The sequence below is a fragment of the Cryptomeria japonica genome, chromosome 3 (assembly GCF_030272615.1).
Source record: "Cryptomeria japonica chromosome 3, Sugi_1.0, whole genome shotgun sequence".
NCBI lineage: Eukaryota > Viridiplantae > Streptophyta > Pinopsida > Cupressales > Cupressaceae > Cryptomeria > Cryptomeria japonica.
Genome location: NC_081407.1, coordinates 689,043,713 through 689,071,150, shown reverse-complemented (window position 1 = coordinate 689,071,150; position 27,438 = coordinate 689,043,713). Strand labels below are relative to the sequence as shown.

The following is a 27,438-nucleotide window of genomic DNA, read 5'->3' as shown; positions in this document are numbered from 1 at the left end:
CTAAAATTCTTGTTAAAAAACCTTGAAGATGCCAAGCACTTATCTCTCCATTCATAATGGCTTGGATTATAATTAATGAGTCCCCTTCTAAATGGAGGTTTTTCACCCCTTCTTTTTTTGCTAATTCTATCCCTGAAAGCGCTGCTTGGGCTTCAGCCTCATTGTTGGTGCTCTTCCGAAGCCTTTTAGCTCCATATTTTAAAAGATCTCCATTGTCGTCCCATAATGCAAATCCTGCCCCTGCTAGCTAGCCATATTTTTGTGCTGCTCTATCAAAATTTACTTTAAACCATCCCTTCTCTGGTGGTTTCCATTGAACCTCCTCTGACATTTGCCTCTTCCCCTTTTTCACTAATATTGACCCATGTCTAATTTTAATGCCTGGCCAAGCCTTTTGGATATATCTGTCCATTAAAGTGAAAGAGGTGGATAATGAGGAAGTATGTGATGCTGCTGAACCTACCATCTCTTCTATAGCTCGATTAATTCTTGTTAACAACCTCCTCTCGTCCTCCATTATGTCTTGAAAAATTCTTCTATTTCGTTCCTTCCATATCTCCCATATAACTATGGAAGGACTAATTTTCCACACACAAGAAAGAGTTGACCTCCTTGGTTGTCTTGGCCAACTTTCAAAAACCTCTTTTAGGGAGCTTTGTAACGGTCCCTGCCAATTTAGGTTCCTCTGGAGTTCAGACCAGCATTTCTGTGCCACTTCGCATGTTAGGAGCAGGTGATCTGCAGATTCTTCCGACTGATTGCACATGACACACTTTGATGGGCCCACAAAGCCGAGCCTTTTCCTTCTTTCTCCTGTTGAAATTCTGCCTTTCACAGCTAGCCATGCAAAAGCACCTGCTTTTGGAAGACATTCTTTACTCCAGAAGAGGGCCCATGTTTTTGATTGAGTCTCCTCTCTTCCTTCCAAAAGCTGATATCCCAGTTTGACTGAATATTTAGCATCCTTAGCCCCACGCCATATTACCTTGTCCTCTTTATCAATGAGGTAAATCTTCCTCTGATCCAACACATTTTGGAGTCTTTGCTGTTCCTGAAGAGAATCCTGTAGATGACAGATCTTTCCAGTGCCATTCTATTCCTAAGACTCCCTCTGAGCTATACATGTAATCTCTCACTTTAACTCCCCATAACTGCACTAACAATTCCTTTGACTCTGTGAAGTCCTCCATTTCTCTCAAGGTAGGGTGGCCTGCCCAAGAATCCTCCCAGAACTTGGCCTCTGCCCCATTCCCAAGCTGCCATGTTAGATGGTCTGTTACTACCTTGCGACATTCCAAGATGAAGTTCCATATTGCTGATCCTTTAGGAGGGTTACGAATTGTGAAGATTCTGTGATCCTCTGTTGAATCTAGATACTTTGCTCTCAGCACTTTTACCCACATCTGGTGTGGGTTAGATTAGATATTCCAGACTAATTTAGCTCCTAGGGTGCAGTTCATTTTTTGCCAATCCCTCAATCCTGCACCTCCTCTTTCCTTAGCTTGACAAATTTTTTCCCATGCCAATAGTGGGATTTTCTCTTGATCATTTGCCCCATTCCAAAAAAAGTTTCTCATCTTTTGTTGGATTGAATTGATGACCTTTTTTGGGATTTTAAGGCACATCATTGAATAAATTGGAATGGCTGACACAACTGTCTTAAGCATAAGAATTCTGCCAGCTGATGTTAACCATCTACTTTTCCACCCCTCCATTTTATTAATGCAACTATCAATTAATTTCTTCCACAACTTCGATCTGTTTGCTCCTCCAAAAACAGGGATTCCTAGATATCTGCCCGGTAAAGACCCCATTTTCATTCCCAGAATTCTGCATATCTCCCTTTGCTTACATGGTTTTCAGTTGAAGAAATAAATTTCTGACTTATGCCAGTTAACTTTTTGACTTGATGCTGTTTCACAGATGTCAAGGGTTTCTTTCATTACCTTTCCTTCCCTGGCCGAAGCATCTCCTGCTAAAAAAGTGTCATCTGCGAATTGCAGGTGTGTTATGGGGTTTACACCTGTTGCTATTTGGACTCCCTTCCAAGCTCCTGATTCCCATCTTTTGGATATAAGGCGTCCGAGCACTTCTGCCATTATAATGAATAGGAACGGTGAGAGAGGGTCACCTTGTCTTATGCCTTTTGTGGATTCAAAAAAACCTTGGGGGCTACTGTTGACAAGGACTGAGAATCGCGGAGTGTTGATGCAGCTACTGACCCAGGCAATCCAATCTTCGCTGAACCTGAACCTCTGAAGAACTTTTAGAAGAAAGTCCTGATTTACCTCATCATATGCTTTCCTAATGTCAACCTTGATCATCATCTTCTCTGCCCTTGTTGTCCGAATAGAGTGGACAGCTTCATGTGCCAGGATAATACCTTCAAAAATAGATCTGCTTGGAGCAAAGCCACTTTGTTCACTTGAAATGATGAGATCTAAAAGTGGTTTTAATCTATTTGCAATGACTTTTGAAATGATTTTATAAATGGAATTGCAGAGCGATATCGGGCGAAAGTCATCAAAAGAGTTGATTTCCGCCTTCTTTGGAATCAGAGCAATGAATGTATTGTTGAAATCTATTAAAATGAAGCCTCCCTTCCGAGACTCCTCTACCACTCCAAGGATATCTTCAGCCAAAATGTCCCAAATTTTTTGAAAGAAAAGAGCTGGGAAACCATCCGAACCAGGCGATTTTTCTGCACCTAAACTAAAAACTGCCTTTTTGACCTCTACCATTGTGACCTGCTCCATTAACCTTCTGTTGTGGTCTGCCATTATACATGTGGGGATGACCTCTAGAATACGAGGGATGTTTTCCTCCTGATCATCCAACCTGTTAAAAATTTCAGAGAAATGCTCTATTGCTGCCCGGTTAATTTGATTTATGTCTGTGATTGTTATGCCCTCTTTGTTTTTTATTGAGGAGATCTTGTTATGTTCTCTTTTAACTTTGACTGAGGTGTGGAAAAACTGTGTTCCTGTCACCATCTTTTAACCAGGTTTCTCTGGATTTTTGTCTCCAGTATATCTCCTCTCTAGCTAAAACCTCCAAGTAATTTGTGCTTAGTATTTTCTCCCTTTTGAAACAATCCTCATCCATCCCATTGCTGATAATTTGCTCATGTAAGACTTTTAGGTCTTTCTCTAAATCAAGCTGATCTCTGAAGATATTTCTAAATGATTCTCTATTGCATATGGGATAATGGTCTGATCCCGTGATAGGAAGGATCTCCGCTTCGTTGGTCCAGTGACTCTCCGTCCAATCCCCAGCTACAAAAAACCTATCTAATTTTTCAGCGATATTCAGGAAGCCACTCCTTCTGTTGGTCCAAGTGAAATCCCCCGTTTTGAAGGGAATTTCAATCAATCCTGCCCTTATAACAAAGGAGCTGAAATCTCTTTGACTCTGCCTATTCCAGCCCACACCCCCCATTTTGTCTGAAGGTCGGAGTAGGGCGTTGAAATCTCCTCCCAGGATGAATACATTTTCCTTGTCATTACTCAAAATTTCAGATATCTCATCCACACTTGATTTTTCAGAATTGTGTTGGTAGGCCCATAAATATTGAAGAGAAAGAAACTTGTCTGAAGTTGCAATGATTTGATCTTCAGCCATTGCCACCAACGAGTGGCCCTAACAACCACCACTTCTACCACTGAATCCTTCCAAAGAGTTGCTAGGCCTCCAGAGGCACCTTGAGCTTCTACCAAACTACATTTCCATGCTTGAAATTTCCTTGAAAACACACTCACATCTTTGTTTCTTGTAAGAGAAAAATGTCTGGTCTTACTTGATCAATGCACTGTTTGATCAAGCGAATCTTGTCAGGGGCATTGCAGCCCCTGACATTCCACGAGAGGGTCCTCATTGCTCTCAAGAAAAGGCATAGCCTTTTCCCGATCTCAATTTGCTTTGGCCTGCTGCGTTGCCCCGCCAATTCCAGTTTGAACTTATTTGACTTTGGCCTTCTTTTCTTTTTCTCCCCAACCTTGGCCTTGGTTTGGAGGGATAGGGAGGTTTCCAGTGATCGCCCCCCTGACACTCCTATTGCTGCCAATCCTAGTTCATGCTCTTCATCCTGGAATCCTGGGGATCCATAGTCATAATCTGATCCAAAAAAATTCCCACCGCTGTCCTCTACCTTTTCAAAGGAATTGTTTAAATTTCTGATTGGAGAGATTTGGATATCCTTATATATTATGTCTTCCCCTGGTCAAATTGTGTTTTTTCTTGACTTCTCTTAGCTGCATGGAGATTGGAATTGCTCCAGGTTTTTATCAGTCACCTGATTTGATCGGATAATGTTGTCCATCACAAAGTTCGCTACATTGGGGGAGGGAGTGGTCTTCTTGGTCCCCTCCTGTGTAGCCTTAACGTTTACATTACACATTTGAGTAGATGAAGTCTCTTCCTCTTGAGGCGGGGCTCTGTTTTCCAGTGGGTCTATTTTGCTTCCCTCCTCAACAAAAGTCACCTCCCTCTTGTAACCTTCCCCGCTTCCATCCCCTGACAAACTTCCGGCTTTCCCTGTGTTAATGTGTAAGTAGCCTTCAAAACTTTCCTCTGGGACCTTGTTCTCATTAAAATGATCGATTGATTGAGCCTTTGCCATGAAAATCTCATCAATGATTGTCTTCTGATAGTTGACTGTGATCGGCTTGATTCCCTTGACATGGTCTCCGCTACATACTGCATGAGAGTGAATTTGCCAATCTTTTTCATTCCATTGTTTTTCTCCATGATATCCTTCCGTCAATCTAATGATTTCCTTCTCCAGAACTTGTTGCATACTCTCTTTGCCTTTTGTTTCTGTATTGCAAAAACCTGGTGGATGGATTTTGTTGGTGCATTTTGCACAGGATTCCATGTCTTCCTCTAGCATTATTTTTTGTTTCCAAATCCCCACCCCCGTTTTAATTTCTAGAGTATCTGAAAGGTTGTGCACTGTCTGCCAGTTTATGCATAACCTTGAAATCATGCTGTATTTAGCTGGGTCTACAAGTTCTTCCGACATTACAAACTCCCCCAAGTGGTTGCCTATTTGTTTCAGGGTTTCTGAATCCTTATACTCTTGGGTAGGCTTGGCAACTTAATCCAAATCAGGGTTTTTTCTATTGAGGCTTCAAATGGATTAAAATTTAGAGTCCAAGTAGAAATGTTTAAACCTTTTCCTTCAATAAAAAAAGGGCCGTTTTCTAGAATCCAGTCTCTGTCCTGAGCTGTTGGGCATACTACTAAATAATAACCGTTACCCAAAGTTTTCAGATCCATACCTTCACCCCTTCACCCCAGTTTTTGTCGCACCAGTTCCTAAACTTGGTGAAAGCCGACCATATCCCACTCCATTTAACAAAAAGACCTTTGTCTATCAGAAAGCCGAGAGAATCTTTCCATGCATCGTTTGAAAGCTCAACTGTCATAACACGATTGAAAATGGCATTAGGGTTTACCTCTAGGATCTTAACTGCTTCGGAAGACATCTTTGGCCGCCATACTTTCTCCTTCACCATATTGAAATCCACTTTAGGGCCATTTCCTAGATCGCAATATCCCCAAAAGAAACTTGCCGATTGCTTTAGGGTGATTTAGGGCCTTCCGCTCTCTTTCTCACCCATGGCTTGGCATTCCCCAGAGCCTTCCATGCCCAGGAGCGTTGTCGCTGTGTTGTTCGACCACTTGCCTTCTAGCCGTAACTGTGGTTTCTCCCGAAAGGCCATCTCCTCCCTGCATCCTCTCTGTAGCTAAAACCCTCGTGACGCCTGAAACCATCGAACCTGCTCCGCTCTGCCATGATTGCCGCAAAATTTCAATATTCCATCATTTTCATGCACCCTTTATTAAATACACCTTATAGACACAATAACATCACCAAATAAAAGCTAATTTGATTACATACACAAGTATACATCAATCACATAAGTATAAATTCAAATTGTAGCTGAAGGAAATAACATAGATATATAAATATTGTCAAATGTATACAATATTACAAAACTCATGGAATAAAAAATCCATGTCATCATATGATCAAATGTTCCATACAAATACCAAAAGTAAAAACAACTACAAGCCTATGGGTCAGAGGAGCCTGCAACCCCTGGCCCTGACCCCCTGCAAAGGTGTCTAAGGTAGGTCCTGGATGATTCGACAGCCATAGCCTCTCCCCGTGACACCATGCCACCCTCACCAACATCAGGAATATCTGTGTCATTGTTTGCCTTTGACTTTGTTGTCTCTGCTCGTGCTCTCTGCTCCTCCTTTGCCATGGCTATAGCTTTAGCCTTTGTATCTGCTTGGTCGACCCAATCAATGTCGTCCTCACTAAAGACAGGTTCTGTCTCAGTGGCCCACTCGGCTTCAAGATCAACCTCATCTAGAATGATAGGGGTGACGTGAATGCCGGGCTTTTAAAACATGTTATTTTTTGTCATTTTATTTGCCTTACACCGGTCGAGTCTGGGTGTCGGGACTCAGCCAAACTCGACGAGTCTTGGCGATTTTGGGTGAGTTTTGGGTCTGAACTCGACTGAGTCAGAGTCAGGGCCTGTCAAACTCGGCGATTATCACTCGGCTCGAGAGTTGCCCAAACTCGACGATTTTGGGCGATTCCCGTTTCTCTGGTATAGAAAGAGAAATTTGGGAGATGTAGGATCCAAAGATGCCAAGGAAGTAGTACAATATTGTAATGTCCCCTTTTGGGATTGCCCTAAATCTTGCCTTAGAATCACAAATTCCATTAGAATAAGAAATGTAAGATAGTTAGAGGTATAACTTTTACCAATTAAAGTGCCTTTGAAGTTTTCAACATGATAAACCCTGATTTAAGTCCTGCAGCCATATATATATATATATATAATTCATAAATCTCAATTATTTCCATTAGGGTTAGTAATCACACATATGTAATGTCCCCTACCTGATTAACATAATTAATCTATTTCAATATACTAAAATTGATTGAGAGACAAATCATGAAGCCAATCATTGATATTCTTCAATTTATTAGTTTTTAAGAAGTGCTTATTTATTTTCCTCATGAGATGATTAATTTCATTATTAATAGTTCTTAATATAAATATCAGACTTTGCTACTACTTCAGTTTTAAGGGAGAAGGGCCTATGTATGTTACCAAAGCACTTAGAGACCAAATACAATAGGTTCCCTCAAATATTACAGATCCAAGCCCTTACCTATCTTGGGTCTATCCCCTCAAGGCTTACGGGTCGCTTATCCCCACCCTATCTTGGGACTTAACCTATTGCTTGGATTTAGACTGCCCCTCTTTGGAACATCTCATTCCCATCTTCTTAAATACTGACAGGAATAACATGATTTAGACTGTAAGTACACTAATTTCTTATGTATTATGAATATATGTGAAATTAAGTGTGACTGTCATACATTGCAGTCCATATTAGTATAACTATTTATTCTGCATAATAATATTATCGGGCTTCATATATTAAGCATACTTATTAAACACATCCCCATGCATACCACCAAGAACAAGGATGTTATTGGCTGTAACTTAATAACAGTTCTGATCTGATCTGATCTGATCTGATCCATGGTGCTGTCACTGGATGCTTTTGATTCCTTTCCTTTATATCTCTCAATGTGAGGGAGAGGTCACACCTTTTCATCATGTATGCCCTTTGGCAAGAGACAGCCTTTGAAAGAGTGCAACTCTTCATTATTTCTGCCCTTTGAAAGGGACACAACCTTTCAGAATCAGATCTGCACTTCTTATTCCCAAATGATCCCCTCTTCAAATGAGTTCTCTCCTCCCTTTTATACCTCATATTTGGGGGAGTCGCAACTTATCATATCATGCCTTTTGACTGTTCATTAAATTTAATCAAATCTTAATTATATTTAATTATATTCTTTTATATTTTATTTGTATTTTTATTATTTTTTATTTTAATTTTATTATTATGATTTATTATTAAATTATATTTCAACGTGGGGACATTACAGTAGGTATTTGTAATGTCCCCTACCTGATTAACATAATTAATCTATTTCAATATACTAAAATTGATTGAGAGACAAATCATGAAGCCAGTCATTGATATTCTTCAATTTATTAGTTATTAACAAGTGCTTATTTATTTTCCTCGTTAGATGATTAATTTCATTCATTATTAATAGTTCTTAATATAAATATCAGACCCTGCTACTACTTCAGTTTTAAGGGAGAAGGGCCTATGTATGTTACCAAAGCACTTAGAGACCAAGTACAATAGGTTCCCTCAAAAGTTTACAGATCCAAGCCCTTACCTATCTTGGGTCTATTCCTTCAAGGCTTTCGGGTCGCTGATCCCCACCCTATCTTGGGACTTAACCTATTGCTTGGATTTAGACTGCCCCTCTTTGGAACATCTCATTCTCATCTTCTTAAATACTGAGAGTAATAACATGATTTAGACTTTAAGTATACTAATGTCTTATGTATTATGAATATATATATGAAATTAAGTATGACTGCATACATTGCAGTCCATATTAATATTACTATTTATTCTGCATAAGAATATTATCGGGCTTCATATATTAAGCATACTTATTAAATACATCCCCATGCATACCACCAAGAACAAGGAGGTTACTGGCTGTAACATAATAACAGTTCTGATCTGATCGGATCCATGGTGCTGGCACTGGATGCTTTTGATTCCTTTCCTTTATATCTCTCAATGTGAGGGAGAGGTCACACCTCTTCATCATGTATGCCCTTTCGCAAGAGACACCCTTTTAAAGAGTGCAACTCTTCATTATTCCCGCCCTTTTAAAGGGACACAACCTTTCACAATCAGATCTACACTTTTATTTAAATCAGATATGCATTTCTCATTCCGAAATTATCCCCTCTTCAAATGAGTTCTCTCCTCCCTTTTATACCTCATATTTGGGGGGGTCACAACTTATCATTTCATGCCTTTTGACCATTCATTAACTTTAATCAAATCTTAATTATATTTAATATATTCTTTTATATTTTATTTGTATTTTTATTCTTTTGTATTTTAATTTTATTATTAAATTATATTTCAAAGTGGGGACATTACAACATATGAGTACAAATACATAATAATTATCATAATTCATTAGATAGGCCATGTCACACCTATATTTATTTATCCAATCACAATAGGGTTTAAATGAGGGAGCATGATAGGTTAGCCCAAAACAATCCTCACATTAAGCCCAAGAGTGGACGCTCACCTACTTGGCTCCAAGTGGTATGCACATTGGACATCCAGCATGGGGTGGTCTACCTAGTGGGGTGCTTGTATCTGCCCTCCCTATTCATGTCTCCTTATTCACCCTCTTATGACTGTGATTTCTCTAATAATCAACCATTGTAGAGGCTGGAAAGGAAATCGCAATAGGGTGCCCAGAAATCCTCCTATTTAAGCCCAAGAGTGGACACGTGACCTCTTGGCCCCAAGTGGTAGGCTCGTTGGACATCCATCATGGGGTGGTCTAGTTAGATGGTGATCTGCTCCCCTTCCTTGCATTTCCTTCTCTTCTCTACATGTTTGCTTGCTGGGTTATAAATACTGAATAGATTAATGTTTTAGGATATGCATTTCACATTATTTTCTATGCAAAACACATAAGAGAGTACATGTTAGATGATATCTTCATAATGCTTACATTACTAAGCATACAACTCATGCATATCACAAATGGACAAAAATGCTATTGTTTGCAATATATAGAAATCCCTGATCTGATCTATCTATATGCTTGATTGCTGAAGACTGTTCTGTTCTCTTGTGCTGCTGACTGGAGTGATTTTGCCTCGATGTTTCGATCTATCTATTGGGTCACTGGATATTGTTTTCCCTCTTATGAGGATTGATCTTCCTTTTGAAATGATTGCTTGATCTCCTTGTTCGATGACTTCATTTGATTAGAGTTCTTCTTTTTATATCCTTCAATGGGCAATAAAGGTTATGTCTCTTCCCGTGGGTTGTAACCTTCCTAAGGGTGGTGTCCCTTCAACTAACTTTTGCCCAACTTAACTAATCGTTGTTGTAATCATGTGCAACTGCTTCCTTAAGGAAGTCCTCCTTAATCATAGTTAATAATAAAGAAAATCGCTGCCATCATGAATTCGTTCCTCAGCCATAATATATGTATAGGCGTTTTATGCTGTGTATCAACCTGGCTGATATTCGATAGGGTAAAACCATTATCTTCTCCTTTTGCTGTTAGTCTGATCTGATCAGACTTTCTGAAATTGTGAAGTTCTTAGAAATAAGATCATTTTTCTGTGCTTAGGTGTTCCTTGTCTCATTCAGGGATGGTGTGAATATAGGTGTCATGGCAGGGCAGGACAAATACAAAGATAACAAACAAGAAGAAAGGAATGACAAACCATCCCAAAGAGTATTGTAGAAGATTGGAAAGAGAAGAATACTTAGAGCCAAAAACCAGTTTCAAGAGCATGAGAAGGGAAGAGGAATCTCAATTCAAAATTTCAATCATCCAATAGGCTATCTTTGGCCAAGAGGTTATGAAATGATTGTTGGACATGTACAGAATTAGGCTCAACAGTGGTTATGAACATGAAAAATAAAAAACACCTTTGTTCTGAGTGCCAAATGGAGCCCGTATGAATGTATGGTTGGGAGATGTGAGCATGCTTGCATAGATGCTTGCACAACTGTGCTAATGTTGAAGAATAAACAAGTGGGAAAAAGTACAAAATGGTCACATTGAACACAAGAAGCATAAAAAATACACTACATAGAATATAAGCACAGAAAACAACATAAAACTTGGCATCTGTATTAGGAACTATCAAAGTAATTATTTAATGTTTGTATAAATGGTCATTTGGTTATTTAGTTTAGGATATTTCCTTTTTGTAGTTTGTTCTTATTTAGAATGTTTCTTTTCGGTCTTTTGTTTCTGTTTTAGAAACTTTACTTGTAATTGCTTATTTAATTATCATTTCAGGAACCAGTCTAGGGAAAAGGGCTAAAATGGCCCCTAAAACATACTATAGGAGTGGACACTAAATCAAGGACAATTTGTAGTGTCAAAATTGTAGGGTATGCAATTTTTGACCTTACAGAAGGATAACTTGAATACGAGCTGCATCAACCTTAACTCTCTCTAAGTAAATTATATGCAACAAATAAATAAACTTGCTCTTTACAAAGGCTCAATTAGATTGTTCTGCAAAGAATGAGTTTAAGCTTGAGATTTCTCAAATACATTCCAAATACACAAAAGAATCCACTATATTTTTGCTATAGGCTTTGAAGATTTGGTTCATTGTACCTTGGAATGTGGTTAGTACATGGTTTAGCTCAAAAAGTATCACTTGAAATTCATAGTGGCCATGGTGAGTTCTAAATGCGGTCTTGAATTCATCACTTCTCCTCTTCCTTATCTGGCTGTAATAGATCTCAAATCAATCTTCATAAACATCGCTGTTGTAGAAATAGTTCATGTGTGTGTAATTGGAAATCTGGTTTTGATGGTCTTTTTATTCAATTGCCTTCTTTATGGTATAACTATAGGAGAAGCAAAAGGGCTCTTGTGGGGTCATATGTGAGCCATGACCATTATCTCTCTACTATTTTGATTTTCGCATGTCATCTTTGAGTAGCTTTGGATCTCTGTAAGAAGGAAGAACAAGTGGTTTGTACCCTCGTTCCAACTTGATAATGTGTTCTTGTCCTTTATTTGGCGATAACCTGATGGTAGACCTTTATATTTTTTTGCATGTTCATTAGTTAGCCCATGCATTTCTTTTTTTCTGGATTTTGTGATAGACCTTCGAATATTTTTCCATGTTCATTAGTTAGCCCATGTACTTTTTTTCTGGGTTTTGTGTTTCCATTTTAACATGCAAGCCTTTAATAGAATTACATTGAAAGATTTAACGAAGTTGTCTTTTGCAAGGTGTTTTTGCCAATTTTATGAGTTGAAATTCAATTAACTTTGCAGATGTTGGATCCCCTGTAACTGTAATCAGCTGCTCTAATCAAATTTGATGTACAGATCATCAAGATTTGTCTGAAATTCAGGAAGGTCTTTGACTGTTGCATTCCTACATCAACACTTGCTTGAGTCACCAAATAGAAATAAAAAATTACTTTATTCTTATCCAGCTCTATTTTCATGCCTTTTATCAAGCCCTTACACTCCATCATGGTGTTGCTGGTCGCTGGCACCCGATAATGCTGTAATGCCACAACCCTCAGAGTTGCAGATGTAGCCGATTTGGTATCTATGGATTAATGAGTGTTCCTGGAACCGATCAGAGTTACCATAGTCCTTCCCTTACTTTGCTTCTGACTCCTAGGGTTTTATATTTGGTGATACCAATCATAGCAGCAAGTGAATAGTGGGTATATTTTTCTGTACCTTTTGTTTATTCATAATCAATTTCAGCCATTTCCATATTTGCTTCATCCACGTCTTTGGTAATATGGATCCTTTCAGAGGATTAGTACCTGTGTCCTTTTGAGCATACCTCTTTAAAATTAAAACAAAGTTCCTTTAATTGTAAGTCAGCAATGACATCAGGGTCTACTTGTCTTTGTAAAGACCTTGAGGTCTGTATGATCTAAATCTTTGTACTTAAACTGTTAAATTCAAAGAAACAAACTAGCTGCACAATATAGATTTAAACTGGTTCAGAAAAAGAAACACACACTTTAAGGAGCTCCAAATTGCTTATAGAACATTCAGATAATTAATTGTGCTTACACAGATTTAGAGCATCAATAAACACGTTTCATCTTAGGAACTGCAAATTCAAGAATATATTTGCTATTGAACTGATATAGAATTTCTTCACAACAGCAATTTAAGCTTTCAGATTACACAGAACTCAATATAGAATTCAAACAGCAACACACAGCATAGGATAACTCTTGAGGGTTTTGTCTCAAGACCATATAGAGCTTGAACAGCAACACATAGCAGCAGTGGTGATCTCTTGGGGGTTCCGTCCCAAGACCCAAATTGTGCACAAGGCAGACCAATATATTCGGTATGCCTAAAAAACAAAGCAGGGTCTTCAATATATACCCACTTGGGGTGGTACATTAAATTGTAGTGCAAGGCAAGTAAACAATCTGATTGCCTTCGATAAAGGGATGCCAGTCTGTAAAGAGGGAAACCACAGTTAGCAGCGAGTTGGCTGAAGTTGGTAGAAGCTTCCAGTTTACAAATAGTGGCGGACAGTTGGCACATAGTTGCCAAAGAGAAATCCTAGGGCAGTTTGTCCCTAGAAGACGGGGGCAAATGATTTGCCCCCCTTCAAGAAGTTGGTAGAAGACATAAAACAAAACAAAAAAAAATCTGATTTTCTTCTAGAAGCATCAAGAAGTCGGTTGTCACTACAAAACAAAATCTGATTTGTTGTCACAACAAAACAAAACAAAATCTGATTTGTTGTCACTACAAAACAAAATCTGATTTGTTGTCACAACAAAACAAAACCTGATTTTTCTGGTAAAGGACAAGAGTGCACAGTTGGCAGCCAACATTGCCGTCCAGGCCAGGTGGCCCCATTTCAGTCTTCCCTTTGACTGTTAAACAATTAAAATTAAGGGGAAATTTAGTTTTCAAAATACCTCTTGATTTCATTTTTGCTGCCAAGTTGGTTTTCACAATTGTGCTTGGGCTTCCCGCCCTTGCTCTTTCTCTAAATGAAAAATATTGTAGGAGTCATATGAGCGGAAGAAATGTTCATTCTCTCCCAATTGAGCTAACTATATCTTTCTAGAAACCAATTCATAAGAGCCATTCCAAGGAACTTGGGAAAGCTGACAAAATTGGTATTCTTGTGATTAAAGACAATAATTACGATTGGCTCAATTCTGGAGACAGGATATTTTATTGACAATCACTGTTTATGTTTAGCTTGGATAATTGTTGTAAGCACCTTTTGCAGAAAATGTCCACATAGTTATTTGTTATCAACGTGTCCAGTGTTAGTGTTAATTCTCACATGCTTGGAGAAGTCTAATAGGAGAATTATTTTGGGAAAGCCAGGCTGAATTGATTCAAGATTTTTGGGTGCTGGCCATATTTCCAGGAAACAGGGTCTGGTCATTTAGAAGGTGATGGGGACAGGGATGTGAATCGGGAAGCCAATTTTTAAAAAATTAGGATAGTGGGGCTCGATAAATGGAAAAATACAAAACATTAAATATAATATTATATTAGAAAATAAATAAATTTATATTGTATGGTATGAGTTTCAAAGCTACTATGCTGCTTTGCAAATATCCACTATGGATGCGTTTTTTAATTTCATCTCCAGTTTTTACTATACCATGTTATTATTTACTCTCAAATTATATGGAGAAACAAAAAATGGTTGGATTCTTTTTTCACGTGCCTTGCAACTTTTATATTTAGATGGATTGGGGATTTGCTCTCAACTGTTCTCTTTTGCCGAGAGACAATAAGAGGACAAGCATAACAATGAGTGTGGTTTCTTAAGATATATCTTTTTCTGTCAGGTGTTCCAAAAACGTTTACCTCCGGAAGCAGTGGATTTGGTATGCAGGCTGTTGCAATATTCACCTAATCTTCGCTGCACTGCTGTAAGTTCACAATAACGAGTTTTTTATTCTATAAACTCAGAACTGTAATGGCTGCAGTTTTTTAAGCCACGAGTTAGGATCATTATTGGCTATTTCATTTAGATATTTAATTAGTTATGATCAGCATAATATTGACTATTTCATTTAGATAGTTATCTTCATGCTGTCACTTTTGCCTACAGTTGGAAGCTTGCATCCACCCTTTCTTTGATGAGCTGAGAGATCCTAACACTCGGCTACCTAACGGTCGGCCTCTTCCACCATTATTTAATTTCAAACCCCAAGGTTGGTTTCAAATGCTAGATCTTTTCCATTGGAGATATTTTCAAGAATCCAAATAATCTGTTCAGGAATATCTGAGTTTCCAAGCTTTCCTTGCAGAATTGACTGGTGTACCTCCGGATACTTTTGAGCGACTCATTCCTGAACATGCACGGAAACAGAATTTATTTATGGCTCTACATACATAATTTCAAGGGTAGTGGTCCAAATGTATCCTTGCAACTTATCAAGAGTTAAAGGTGGGATGAAATTGGAAGAACTCATTTGGAAGTGGTCTTGGATATCTTGAGTGTTGTGAGTTATAGTTCCTGCATCGCATCTCTTCATATCTTCACCCAATGGATTATCATGTACCATCATAGCAGCTGGTTTTGAGGTTGTGCTAGTCTTGGATTTGTAAAATTCTCTCTTCCAAAAGCTTTCTGGAGGATATATTTCTCTCTTCTAAAAGATTTTCTGGAGAATTTACTTTCCCCTATAGTATGCGTGTGAAGGTATACAGGACAATGGCTTATTAGTACGTCATCGATATCCTATGTCATTCATACAGGGATTGATATCCCTTAAATGTTTGATGTTTTGATTTCTAACTTTCATAAATGTATTTGCTTGTAATATGTTTAAAAGTCACTTTGTTGTCTACATAGTGGAAGAATGTTTACTAAATGGTAAGCTGGTATTGTATTATTCTTCAAATTTGATTTTGTGTATGCAGGTTTGATTGAGCAGTATGTATTGAAAGGGATCAATGCTGATCTATGTTTAACAGGGATGTGTATTGGGCACTTGATGGAAGACTTGCCCAGGTTTGGGCGCTCCAAGAAGTCTGAGTTGCCAGTCTTACCAAATGCGATTGTGTTTCTGTCTCTAACCAAACGCAATGAAATAAAAAATAACTAACTAAATTGATTAAACATTTGCTTTATCGTCACTAAGTCGAAAATGAAATACAAATTATATTAAATAGTTCATAAAGTAACATTAAATAAGAGAATGCTTCTTCGCTGGTGTTCTCAACGTTGTTCACATCTTGTTTAATGTTTCACCAATAACAAAAATTGGCTTGTTTTGACCCCATTTTTTGGTTCCACTAGAGGGGCATTAGAAATGAACAGTTTAGGTGCTTTTAATATTTTATTTTTTTAATTAGGAGGGGAATCTTTTGGGAGTGATTTTGACTGCTTGGGTTAATTGGAAGCATGTATCTATTTTCAAAAAAAATTCGGTAAATTTTTTATTTCAGCATTTAGGGGAGAGGATCCAGTATAGTTGAGCATCCAAACTACGTATTTCTCAATTCTTATTTGGAAATTTCAAATTACTTCCAATTTTTTTTACAGCAGCATACTTGGCAAGTCTAATTTCGAAGCACTAAGTCATGTTTTATTGGTGCATTGCATGCCATCATATGATTTGTTGTTTTTTAGATCTAAGGAATACATTTCATTCGAGTATGGATACTCATCATCAACACTAACAACTTTTAAGTCGCAACTATTGGTGCAATATTTTTGAAGATATTGGGCTTGGTAGTTGCTTTTAAGAAAAAAATATCGAAAAAAATATTATTGGGCCATTTTTCAAGGTGTATATTTGATCCCTAGGTTTATTGACGTCATTTTATAATACTTAGCGTATTCCTATGGAGATGTGCCTACAATTAAATGCACATAGGTTAGGGTTATGAATGTGAAAAAATCTTATTGTATTGTAAACGGTTTAGTTTTGTTTCGTTGGGTATTTTTTGAAAGGGTTTTCAAAGGTATAATTTTTTGTGTGCTTTTTTCTATTTTATCGTATTGTGGATTTGAATCTATTTAGCATAATATTTCTTATTTTAATATTATTTTCCGTCTTTTCATTTGTTACGAGTTAGTTTGCTTGTTAGATCCACAAGAGAGTACGCGTTGAGTGATTTTGTTTTTAAGTATAGAAAGATGATGCAAGCTTATGGAAGAATGGAGATTGATAGATTTAATGGTTAGAATTGAGTAATAGAAGCTCAAGAGTGAAGTTCTCCTTGTTTACAAAGATATGTAGCTTGTCAAAAACCTTGTGGCTTGTTGATAGAAGATATAGTGAAAGTTGATAAGAAGGTGAGAAGCTTGATTGTACATCATCTTGTCGATTTAGTGCTCTTGAATGTTGTAGGTGAAGACATCACCAAGTAGATTTGGTATAAGGTTAGGGCTTTCTATTATATGATGTACCTAGTGGACTAAGCCATTTTTTAGCAAAAGTTGTATTTTGTGCCTATGTTGGATGGCTATTTGGTGAGTGAGCTTTGAAAGCTTTTAACATTGTTATTTGTTAGTTGACATTTGTTGATGCAAATATGGACAATGAGGATAAGCACATTACCGTTTGGAGTTCATTGCCAAATTCATTGGTTAACCTTGTTATGGTGATTTACCTTTTCTATTCTAAATCTTGAGGAGGTGGTATGTACCTTGTTGCAAGAAGGAATGTGGTGAAAAATGTTAGAATCCATAAAGGATGCTTCGGTCATTAGAGTTTGTTTAAAAAAACAAGACAAGAACAAGAAAGAAAACAAGAGGTTCAAGTTGAAGAGAACATCCAAGTCTCTTGGCAAATCTAAGGTGAAACGTTGGAATTTTAAAAAGATAAACCATATCGGTAAGCAGTATAAAGAAAAAAGGGTTGAGGAAGAATTGATGATGAATTAAATTCAAAGGGTTCTAGTGAAGAAATTTGAGATGTGTTCTTCACATCTTTTGTTATGTATTTATGTGGAGGCATGATGACTTATCGAATCAGGGGTTTTGTATCATATGACTTCCCATAAGTGGGTGGATATCTATGCAATGGAGAAGTCTTCTTAGAACAAATGTTTCATTCGATCATTGATGGTAGGAACACCACAATGATTATTTGGTGCTCCAAACATTCTTGGTTAGGCTAGGAACCTTATTATGGAAGTAAAGTGAATGATTTGGTGTGTAGATGATTTGGCAAGGAAGAGTGAGAGGAGGTATGGTGTGGGCAAAGAGAGTTCACTTCCGAACTTCCAAATTTGCTGTTAGCACATTAACTAATTGCAATAATTATAAGGTTCTTGATGCTAAGAAACCATAAGTTGCTTATTGAAAATACCATGTGGCATGAATGCATTGAACACATTGGTGAGAATGGTCTTTCACCCTTGAATTGAAAAGATTTGGTTGAGGTTTTGTTGAATATTTTGCACATTTTGATTTTTTGTGAATAGTGTATATAAGAAATAAAATTGTGTTAAGTTTTTCTAGTTCTTTATAGGATTTGGTATGGGGGCTATAGTGATGTGTTGAGACTTGTTTCCATTCCTTTATGAAAATTCTTATAGCGACGATTTCTCTAGAAAGACGTGTATTCTTTCTTAGATAGAAATATAGAGTCTTAAACATGTTTTTAAAGCTCATGTAGAGAGCTTGACATATGATTTGGTGTAGTATGAGAAACTATATAAGGACAATGGTTGTAGCAAAACAAAAGACAATTCCATACACCTCGCAACAAAATAAAGTTGTTGAGAGAATGAACATGCTATTGATGGGAAGGGATATGAATATGCCTTAGGGTAGGACTAGTTAGTATTGTTTGTTATGTGATCAATGAATCTTGTGTGTCATCTCTTGTTGATAAAATATTTGAGCTTTGGACTAGCAAGGATCACCCTCTTCAACATCTTAGGGTGTTTTGTTATGATGCTTATGTGCATGTTCCTTTGGCTAGAATGGTGAAAAATGCTACAAGCTTTGGAATCCTTTGATAGGAAAGATGGTATAGCTAAAAATGTAATATCCAAAGAAATTCGATTTTCTCCATACTTTGAGCAACTAAGTGATGAAAAGGCAAATGAGACGTAGTTTGAACCAAAGTTTGAGGAAATTGCATTTGATAAAGAACAAGAAATTCATGAAGGACTAATAGATGAGAATTTAGAGGTGAAAGAACTTGTTACTTCACTTGTAAGGATGCCCACTTGGCAAAGAAGAGAACTTGAAAGGCATAGTGCAATTGAACTCTTTGTTATGAACTTGAAAGGTATGTTGCAATTGAATTTTGTTGCATGAACTTAAAATGTATAGTGCAATTTAATTTTGTTGTATTTGTGTATTATTTGCTAATGATGTAGGGCCTATAACTATGAAGGAGATAGTGGAATCAAAGAACAGGAAATCTTGGAAGGTGGTCATGGATGAGACATTTTCCTTGTAGAATAATAAGACATGGATGTTGGTGTAATTGTTTGAATGAAGGGAATTTGATGGATACAAATGGTTTTTCAAGAAGAGGTTTATTCTAAGGGTAAAATAAAAAAATATAAGACATGCTTGATGGCAAAGGGTTATTTTTAGGTTGACCGAATATATTTTGGTGAGATTTTTTCATATTGTTGATATGTAAATAGAGTGGCCATACCACACATTGTTATTAGGAAATGAATATTCTAATTGCAAAGAATTCAAACAATCTTAAACTTGTACTAACACAACTTAGTGATAGTTGTCTAACAACATTAAAATGTTCAAATGTAATAAACATAGATCTTCATCACCATGAATGCATTATTTAAACACACACAAACTCAAAATGGACTTGGAGAAAACTCAATTTAGGTGAAAAGCTCCAACCTATGGAGTAACTTATTCCTTATTCTACTGTTTAGAAAGGAAGTACAAATGATTAAGGAAGCTGATCTCAATCTCAATAAGATCCTATATAAACTTTAGAGCTTTTAATATGCCATCCATTCACTATCCAAAAATCGAAACAAATGAATTACCAATATCTTTTTATGATAGAAATAAGCTATAAAATTGACACGAGATAACACAATTTCATACTCGTTATTCCAAGATATGTGCAAATGTCAAGATGGGATTAGGAGCTCAAAGAGAAGCTGCAAGATAATGACTATGCATCAATGCATATGTATGCCAAAGTATACAAAAGAATGCAAAATACAAGATAGGTAGTGAGCTTATATAGAACTTTAGAGAGGATGGAGGTGGCAAATTTAACCAATATGGACTGACCACCAAGTAGTCTAAAAATAGTAAATGCTCCCCTCTTTTAGGATGGTAACACCTTAACACCTTATCTCATAGCTATTAACTAATTGAACTCACTTTATTAACCTAAGAAAGCTAATAAAACTGTACCAAAAACTTATGACTATAAAATACCCCACTAGGAAAATAAAAACCTACACTTACACCCCCTTAGCTGTAGCCTAGGTGGGTGAAACGATGATGGGTCCTAGCAAGTGAAGCTTGTCGAGGTACCCAAGTACATAGTAAATCCACCAAAAAGAAGAAGCCCCCTCTCACAACAAAGAACTACAACCCCCCAAAAAATAGAGAGAGAAATGAAGTGGAAGGACTAGGTAGTCCCCTCACAATGTAGAATCAATGGGGATGGTAAATGCTCGAAACAAGATGTTGCAGATGGTCCACAATCATCAAACAATGTTCCTTCCCTAAGGAAGAAATAAAAAAAAGGTGTACACATGAGATCTTTCCATTCCTAAAAGGAATATATTGGAAGAAAGCTCAAATTGTAGAAGTCTCTCAACTGTGCTCAAGTGTGCCAATGTTGATGTTGAAAGTTGCCACTACCAAGTCAGGTGTTATAGGCCTCATTAATGAAGATGACAATCCCATATCTAGTAGAGAAGAATGTAGAGCAAGATCCAAAGTCTCAAGTATCTCCTCTAAAGATAAGGATGCTTTCTCCAAGTGCCGCTCCAAAGTATCCACACTCATGTCAAACTATGACAAATGATCATGTAGAGAATGAACAAGAAGGCTTAAGTGTCCCCTCAAAACAAAAAAAGAAGAATCAACTCCATCAAAGAGAAGATGAATGCAATCAATATTGTCTCCCAAATTTGCAATATGAGAGTCCACAAATAAGAAATACCTATTGAAAAATCATCCCAAAATGCTATATTTGAAAGACTATGTAGGCCTTGTTGCGAAGAATCACTAGAAGCTCTTGGAGAAGCAACAAATGTAAGGACAAAAGTGAAGGGAAATCGGGCATCCCAAAGAAGCCATTTGAGATTAGTAGCACATCCAACATCCAATACAAACGCACACTACTATGCCATAAAGCAGAATTAGGCACAATTTATTTCCCACATTAACCCTTAGAGGAAAGTGATTGCAATTTAATATCTTGTTAGATCAAACAACAGTTTCAGTAGCATGCATACATTTAGATTCAACAACACAAAATCATAAATTAGAAGAGAAAGACAAAAGAATATAACACAGATTTATCGTGGGGAATTTGAGTAAAAAACCCCACACTCCATAACCAGAGAGCCATTGTTTTATCCAACAACAAAATACAATTACAATACAATCTTCAAGCTCTAAGCCCTTACAAGGAGATTTACATCCCGCTCCATCCTGGAGAAAATCCAGCAACATAACCTCTGTAAAATGAACTCCTCTCTTACAACTACTCTAGCAATCCTTATAGAGCTTACAATGCAAAAGACAATAGTTTCCCAAAAGTGTCCACATTCAATGTATCTACGAATGTAATTAGAAACTTCCTTTTGCATAACTCATGTATAAATAATATTAAATACAAATATTATTTATTCCACAAATATAAGGTAATCAAGATGAGATAAACAAGCGTTTTTCTAATTTGAAACTTTTCATTTTACTCCAAGCCTATCCAGGTGGAAGATTTGGTCTTGCTGAGAATCTTTCCAAATTCGTGCTAAAGAATAGGATACAATTTCCACATGTCGTTTGGAGGGGATTTTGAAGAGCTTTGAAACATTTCTCTTCTCCAATTCCCTCCTTGTGACAAGTGTCACAATTTCACTTTCCCCTCAAAGCTTGTTGTACCCAACTTGCCATTGGGCCCCACAATTAAGCTTTGCACTTTGGAAACTCAATATATTCCATTAAATAAATAAAATCAGCACATAAGACCATTTAATTAATTAAATAATTTTCTTAGGACTCCTAAGGTTCAGGCACCTTAATCCCAACAATCTCCCACTTGATGAAGACCTTACAAGAGTCATCTCATCACAAGATTTACATTGCTAAGAGCCACCTGATGAAATCACATCATCACTGCCATCTATGAAACCACATAGATCCAAAACATGCTTTCATGCTCCATCATGACACCTGCAACAACATCTGATATGTCCACCATCTCAGGCAACAATCCATGTTGTCCTCCAACATGCCACCTATGGAAGAAAAGGAACAAGCCAAGGTAAAAATGCACTAGTCCAAAGAACACAAGTATAAGATCCCAGTGACATCAAAGGCTATAGGATACTGCCACCACTCCACCGTGCTCACGAGCTATACATAAGCATCAACAACGTCAACTTCAAAGCCCATAATCAAAACACAACTATGAAGTAATTCTCCTAGAAAACAAGATAAAACACTAGCTAGAACAATAATCAAACTGATTGCTCCGATCCAACTGATAAACCCACGCAACTGAAAATAACACCCACAATAAGTGCTAATCCATCCGATCACCCATACCTCGAAGGTATAAACCATCAATAAACTCCCGCCACCAACATAACCAACCCAAGAAACCACAACCTAAATCTCCATGTGCAAACCAGTCAATGAAGACCAAACACATTCAGGAACTCCCATTGCATGGGTAATGTCGAATCTAAAAGGATCAAAGGCATACCGAGTCTACCAATCACATTACATAGAGTGTAACCAAGTGTCTCCATAACTCTCCCATGTTCTCCACATCTGATAGAAGAAAGAGATACATGAACCTCCATGTCATCGCCCAAGTGACAACATATGATCACAAACTAGTTGTTGGGTGAATATTTTGTCACCAGTGTACCAATGACAAAATATATATTTCACACACAGCTATGACAAGACAAAGTCTTTCCTCTCATCAAGGGGAGGTTCCTTATTGGAATTTTGGGTATCTCGACAATTTATACAAAATAAAATTCGGGTGTAAGCTTAGGGCATGCAATTCTCTTTTTTCAGAATCAATGTATTCTCCCTTCACTTGGTGATATTTCTTACAACTTAATAAACTTTAACAATTAAAAGAACTTCTTGACAAAGATTCTCAATATCTAGACAATCATGTAAGCTCAAAGTCTTACGTGAGTGCAACTACTTTAATCACCACTATTTCAACTTGAATCACAACTTGTAGCTCAAAGTCTCCAAGATGTGATCAAGATTCCTAAAACTACAAGTAATTGGCAGCAATACAAAACTTCCTACATAATCACTTAATTATCAGAAAATTTCCCAAATATGTAGATAACACAAAGTCTATTTACACAATTAGAAAGCTCTTTTATTAACATTCACAATTTCACCAAAAAGATTCAAATGCATAAGAAATGATTATGAGAAATAAACATAAGAATGATTCCAATCATAATCACAATCTTTGGCCCAACACAAAGTTTGGAAACTAGCAGATTGCTATTTTTATTTCCTTGAATCATTTTTTTACATCAAGAAAGCACAAAGTCTTAGTCGAGACAAAAATTTGGCAGAGTTTTGCTAAGCATAATAAAAGATAAATATTTACAAATGAGGTCCTCCTTATATAGGAAAAGAGTGGAGAAAAATGTGGGCACAGTTGAATAATTCAACTGCACAGTCCCACTTGACTACAACTACTGCATAAAATGAAAATGCAACTGCAAGAAAATTTGCAGTAACTAAGAATGCAACTACATGAAAAGATAGTGTCAATGGGGACACTTTATTCATCTTTCTCTTCATTGGATTTTTGGAATTCCTCGAACTTGGCCAAAACAACTTCCATCTCGACTTTGTTCGGCATTGTGGTAGAAGTAGTGATGGCGCGAACATGGGAAACTACATCTTCGACTTTCATGTATCTCTTCTTTCCATTTTTCAACATTGATGCAAGAACTTCAAAACTGACTTGTATTTCTAGCAACTTATCAAATGCATTCAATGTGAAATCTTGTTTTGTACAGTGACCTATTAGAGAAATAAATTCTTGTATGATGGTGTCACTGGTCACAAGCTTTTGATTATCATCATACAAATAACAAGGAATTTTAGCTATCCTTGCTGAAATACGGTCAATCTCATCATCAACTTCTTTCTTTTCTCGATCCAACTCCATAATCATTGACCTTATTATTTCCTTCTTATGAGATAATAATGACAAAATCTGGATGTATTTCTCTCTTGTTGAAATTACTTTATTTTCTATAAGGACATCAATTCTGAAATCCTCCATTTTACCCCAAAGAGTTACACTCTTTTCAATATCTTCTACCTCTTGAGATAAAGAAGTTTTGACACCTTGCATTTGACTTTGAACAACTTCAAAGTCAGTTAACAACTTAATCGTTCAATCTAGAAGATGAGAACCCTCTGATTTCAAACGGGCAATCCATTCATCCACTACTCGACCCTTGATGCCCACCTGTTCCACTTTTTTGAGAGCCTCAGTATCAATTGAGGAAACAATCGACTCAACTTCCTGAGAAGATTGCGTGACCTTGAGAAACACACTGGTCAACTGCTCACATTTCTGCTTCAATTCATTCTTTTCATCTCTTTCTTGATCAAACCTTCACACAAGAGAATTGAAAGCAGTTTGAGAGTCTAACTTGACACTCTCATGTGTCTCCACTCCAAGTTCTACAGTCTGCATAGTATAATCTCCAGGTTGAATATTATCCTTGTTCTTATCTGAAGATGGCACCATGACCTCAACATATTTTCTTTTTGTAGCAGGATCCACCAATACCTGAGAGATAGTCTTTGGATTTTTAGTGCTTTTGGATTTTGGAGGAACTAACTACTCAAAATCAAATTCATCTGGTGAAATCATCTATTTCTTCAATTTAGGTGCTACTATATCCATCCATGGTGGTAAATCTACTTTAGTAGATGAAGTTAAGGCCTCCTTCTGAATGGCAACTAGCATCTGAGAGACATTCTGACTGGAAGTTGCAGCAGCAGAAGATGGAATTACTGGTACTAAGGCTGTGACAACAGATGGTGTTTCTGTTAATGGAGCAACAATAGCCATTATTGATGCCTTCTTGGAAACAACCATGGTTGCAACTGTGGATGGTGCATTAGTGGCAACAATAGTACTTACAATAGGTGAAACTTCAGCTATGATTGTTATGGAAGGTAGGGCCATTGACTGTTGTTCTATAGTTACTTGTTCCAAAGATTCAGTAAAATCCAGAATTGAAGACTCAATAATGGATGTAGGAACATCATCAAAAATTGATAGACTAGACAATGTAACATATTGTTGATCACCCTCCTGTTGTGGTAATTTTATATTTAACCCTTCGTCATCATATTCTTCTTCCTCTTGATCTGAATCTGATTCAATAGAATGAATGATAACTTGTGTAGGAGTTGATACTTGTGAAGTGGTGGGAGTATCACTCTCACTTTGATGAGTTGGCTCTTCAACTTGCATTTCCTCTTCATGAGGAATTTCTCCTTCTTCTTGTTCTTTCTCAACCTGTTCAACAACTTGCTTCTCAGGCTCTTCTGCTTGTGTCACTTGTGCAACTGATGATGATTCACCTTTCTTTGACCCTTTGACAGTGAATTTGATTTTAGGTCCTTTTCCCTTAGATTGTATCGAAGGGATTAATGGAGGTCCTTGCACATCTACTTTGCCCTTGGTCCTTAATTCAACTGTTTTACCAAATGGACCATCACTATTATCATCATCACCAGAACAGGAAGGAAGCTGCTTCATTCTTATCTTCTTCTTCAATAACCATGCATTAATATTGGCCAGAATAGGGGCAATTATTTGAGTAATAGACTTGTTTTCCTTTCTAGACCATTGGATGAGTGGCAATGGAGAATCAACAATCTTCCGTTCAAAGTAGATCGGGTCTACTATATCATCAGTATCTTTCATTGTATCCGGGATTTTAGCCAAATCTAGGTTCTCAATTCGTTCCAAAGTGAGATGACTGAAATGCATTCTTCTCACATCTTCCTCATTTTCACAATCTGCTCAGACATCTTCAAGCCGATATACATGTGTATAGATCCTCTTTATTTTGTTCTTCATCCCACGAAAATCAAAATTATTACGTTCCTTGAATCTCCTCATGGTGTTCCATTGCATTTCCTCTTCCACATTTTTGGCCTTTGGGTTGGTCATCACTGAATATCGGCCAATGACTTCTGGAAATTTCAGGCCAGTATTATGAGCTTGTGACTACTTCTCATGTACATGGATCAATTGTCGACATAATTCCATGAGAATAATTTTATCCGAAGGATACCTTGGTAGCAATAATGGTTCACTTGTATAACATCCTATACAGATATATGTGAAAGTGGGAAATTGGAGGAATACACAACCAAAGAAAGAAACTCTGTTGTAAGCCGCTTTTGAAAGTCTTCTTTTCTCTAAACCTTTATCAAACATACACTTCCAGACATCAAATAAGGCATCATTGACCCTTATGAAATGACTTCCCTAGTTATTAATTGTAAGCTAATCATAATAGTTCTAGACAGGTACTAACCTTCTATCACCCTTTGTAGACAAACCTATATATTGCCTCATGGAGGCAATTGCATACACAAGGTATGAGGTCATATAGAACATCAGTGTTGTTTTGACCTCTTTCAACTATGCACAAAGTGCATCACTAATTTGTTCACCCCAATCAATTTTGGTATTCCCTTTCCTGATTATGCTCATGTAGTAGCACATCTAGTTCTGAAAGTAATGAAAATCTCTCAAACCTTTCACTTGTACCAACATAGTGACCATATCATTGTATTCTTCATTGAAATCACTCCTATAGAAGTATTTAGGCCATCTTGAAGTGGTGGAGCCCCTGGCTGAAGATACAAAACTGTATTAATCATCTTCTTACATTTCACTTCATTTTTCTCATAGTACTCTTGAGCACCATCTTTGGTTATGTCTGCCACTTCTTCCACTAGAGAACCCTTAAACACACTGTTGAAGAAAACATTGTCTAATGTCATGACAACATTCTGATTTACATCCTTCACCTACCTTGTATGTAGATCAAAATGATCTGCCACTACAAGTACAAAATTCGGATCATGAGCTGCTACTGAGAAAGAAGCATACTTGTGCAACTCTGATCTGATTAAATTTGCCATATGTGAAGGGGTTTTCTCAACTCGATCAATTAACTCTTGCATATCCAGATGGCCGATCTTTGTATCTCTTATCTCTTTGACATTGGAGTCGACCGATCTCTCTAGGAACATGTTCAAGTATTTATCATACTTGTACTTTATCTTTTTCACAGATGGCTTGCTTGGCGAAGACTCTAACTGTCTTGAAGAAGGATCTGATTTTCCTTGAGTAGGCTTAGACATTTGCAAAGTGCTGAATTCAATACTAATCATTAGTATTTTGAAGATCATCAGCATCAGAAGGGCAAATTTCATCGAACATAACAAGAATCCAGAGTCAAAAAGGACTTGGGAAAAAATTGGACAAAAACTTGCAGGTCGGACTCTAAAGTCCGATCTACAAGTAAGAAACCAA

At 37.1% G+C, this 27,438-nt stretch overlaps 1 protein-coding gene across 4 annotated transcripts in view; it reads left to right on the top strand.

Annotated features, from left to right (window-relative positions):
• The window catches only part of LOC131051529 (shaggy-related protein kinase kappa), a 37,113-nt gene extending 21,594 nt beyond the window's left edge, over positions 1 to 15,519 (top strand). For all 4 annotated transcript variants that reach the window (XM_057986100.2, XM_057986099.2, XM_057986101.2 and 1 more), the window contains 3 exons: positions 14,512 to 14,595; positions 14,778 to 14,880; positions 14,977 to 15,519. In XM_057986100.2, the coding sequence (XP_057842083.2) occupies positions 14,512 to 14,595; positions 14,778 to 14,880; positions 14,977 to 15,065 (276 nt within the window). In that variant the 3' untranslated portion in view covers positions 15,066 to 15,519. The remainder of the gene's footprint in view (positions 1 to 14,511; positions 14,596 to 14,777; positions 14,881 to 14,976) is intronic.
• The last annotated feature ends 11,919 nt before the right edge of the window (positions 15,520 to 27,438 follow it).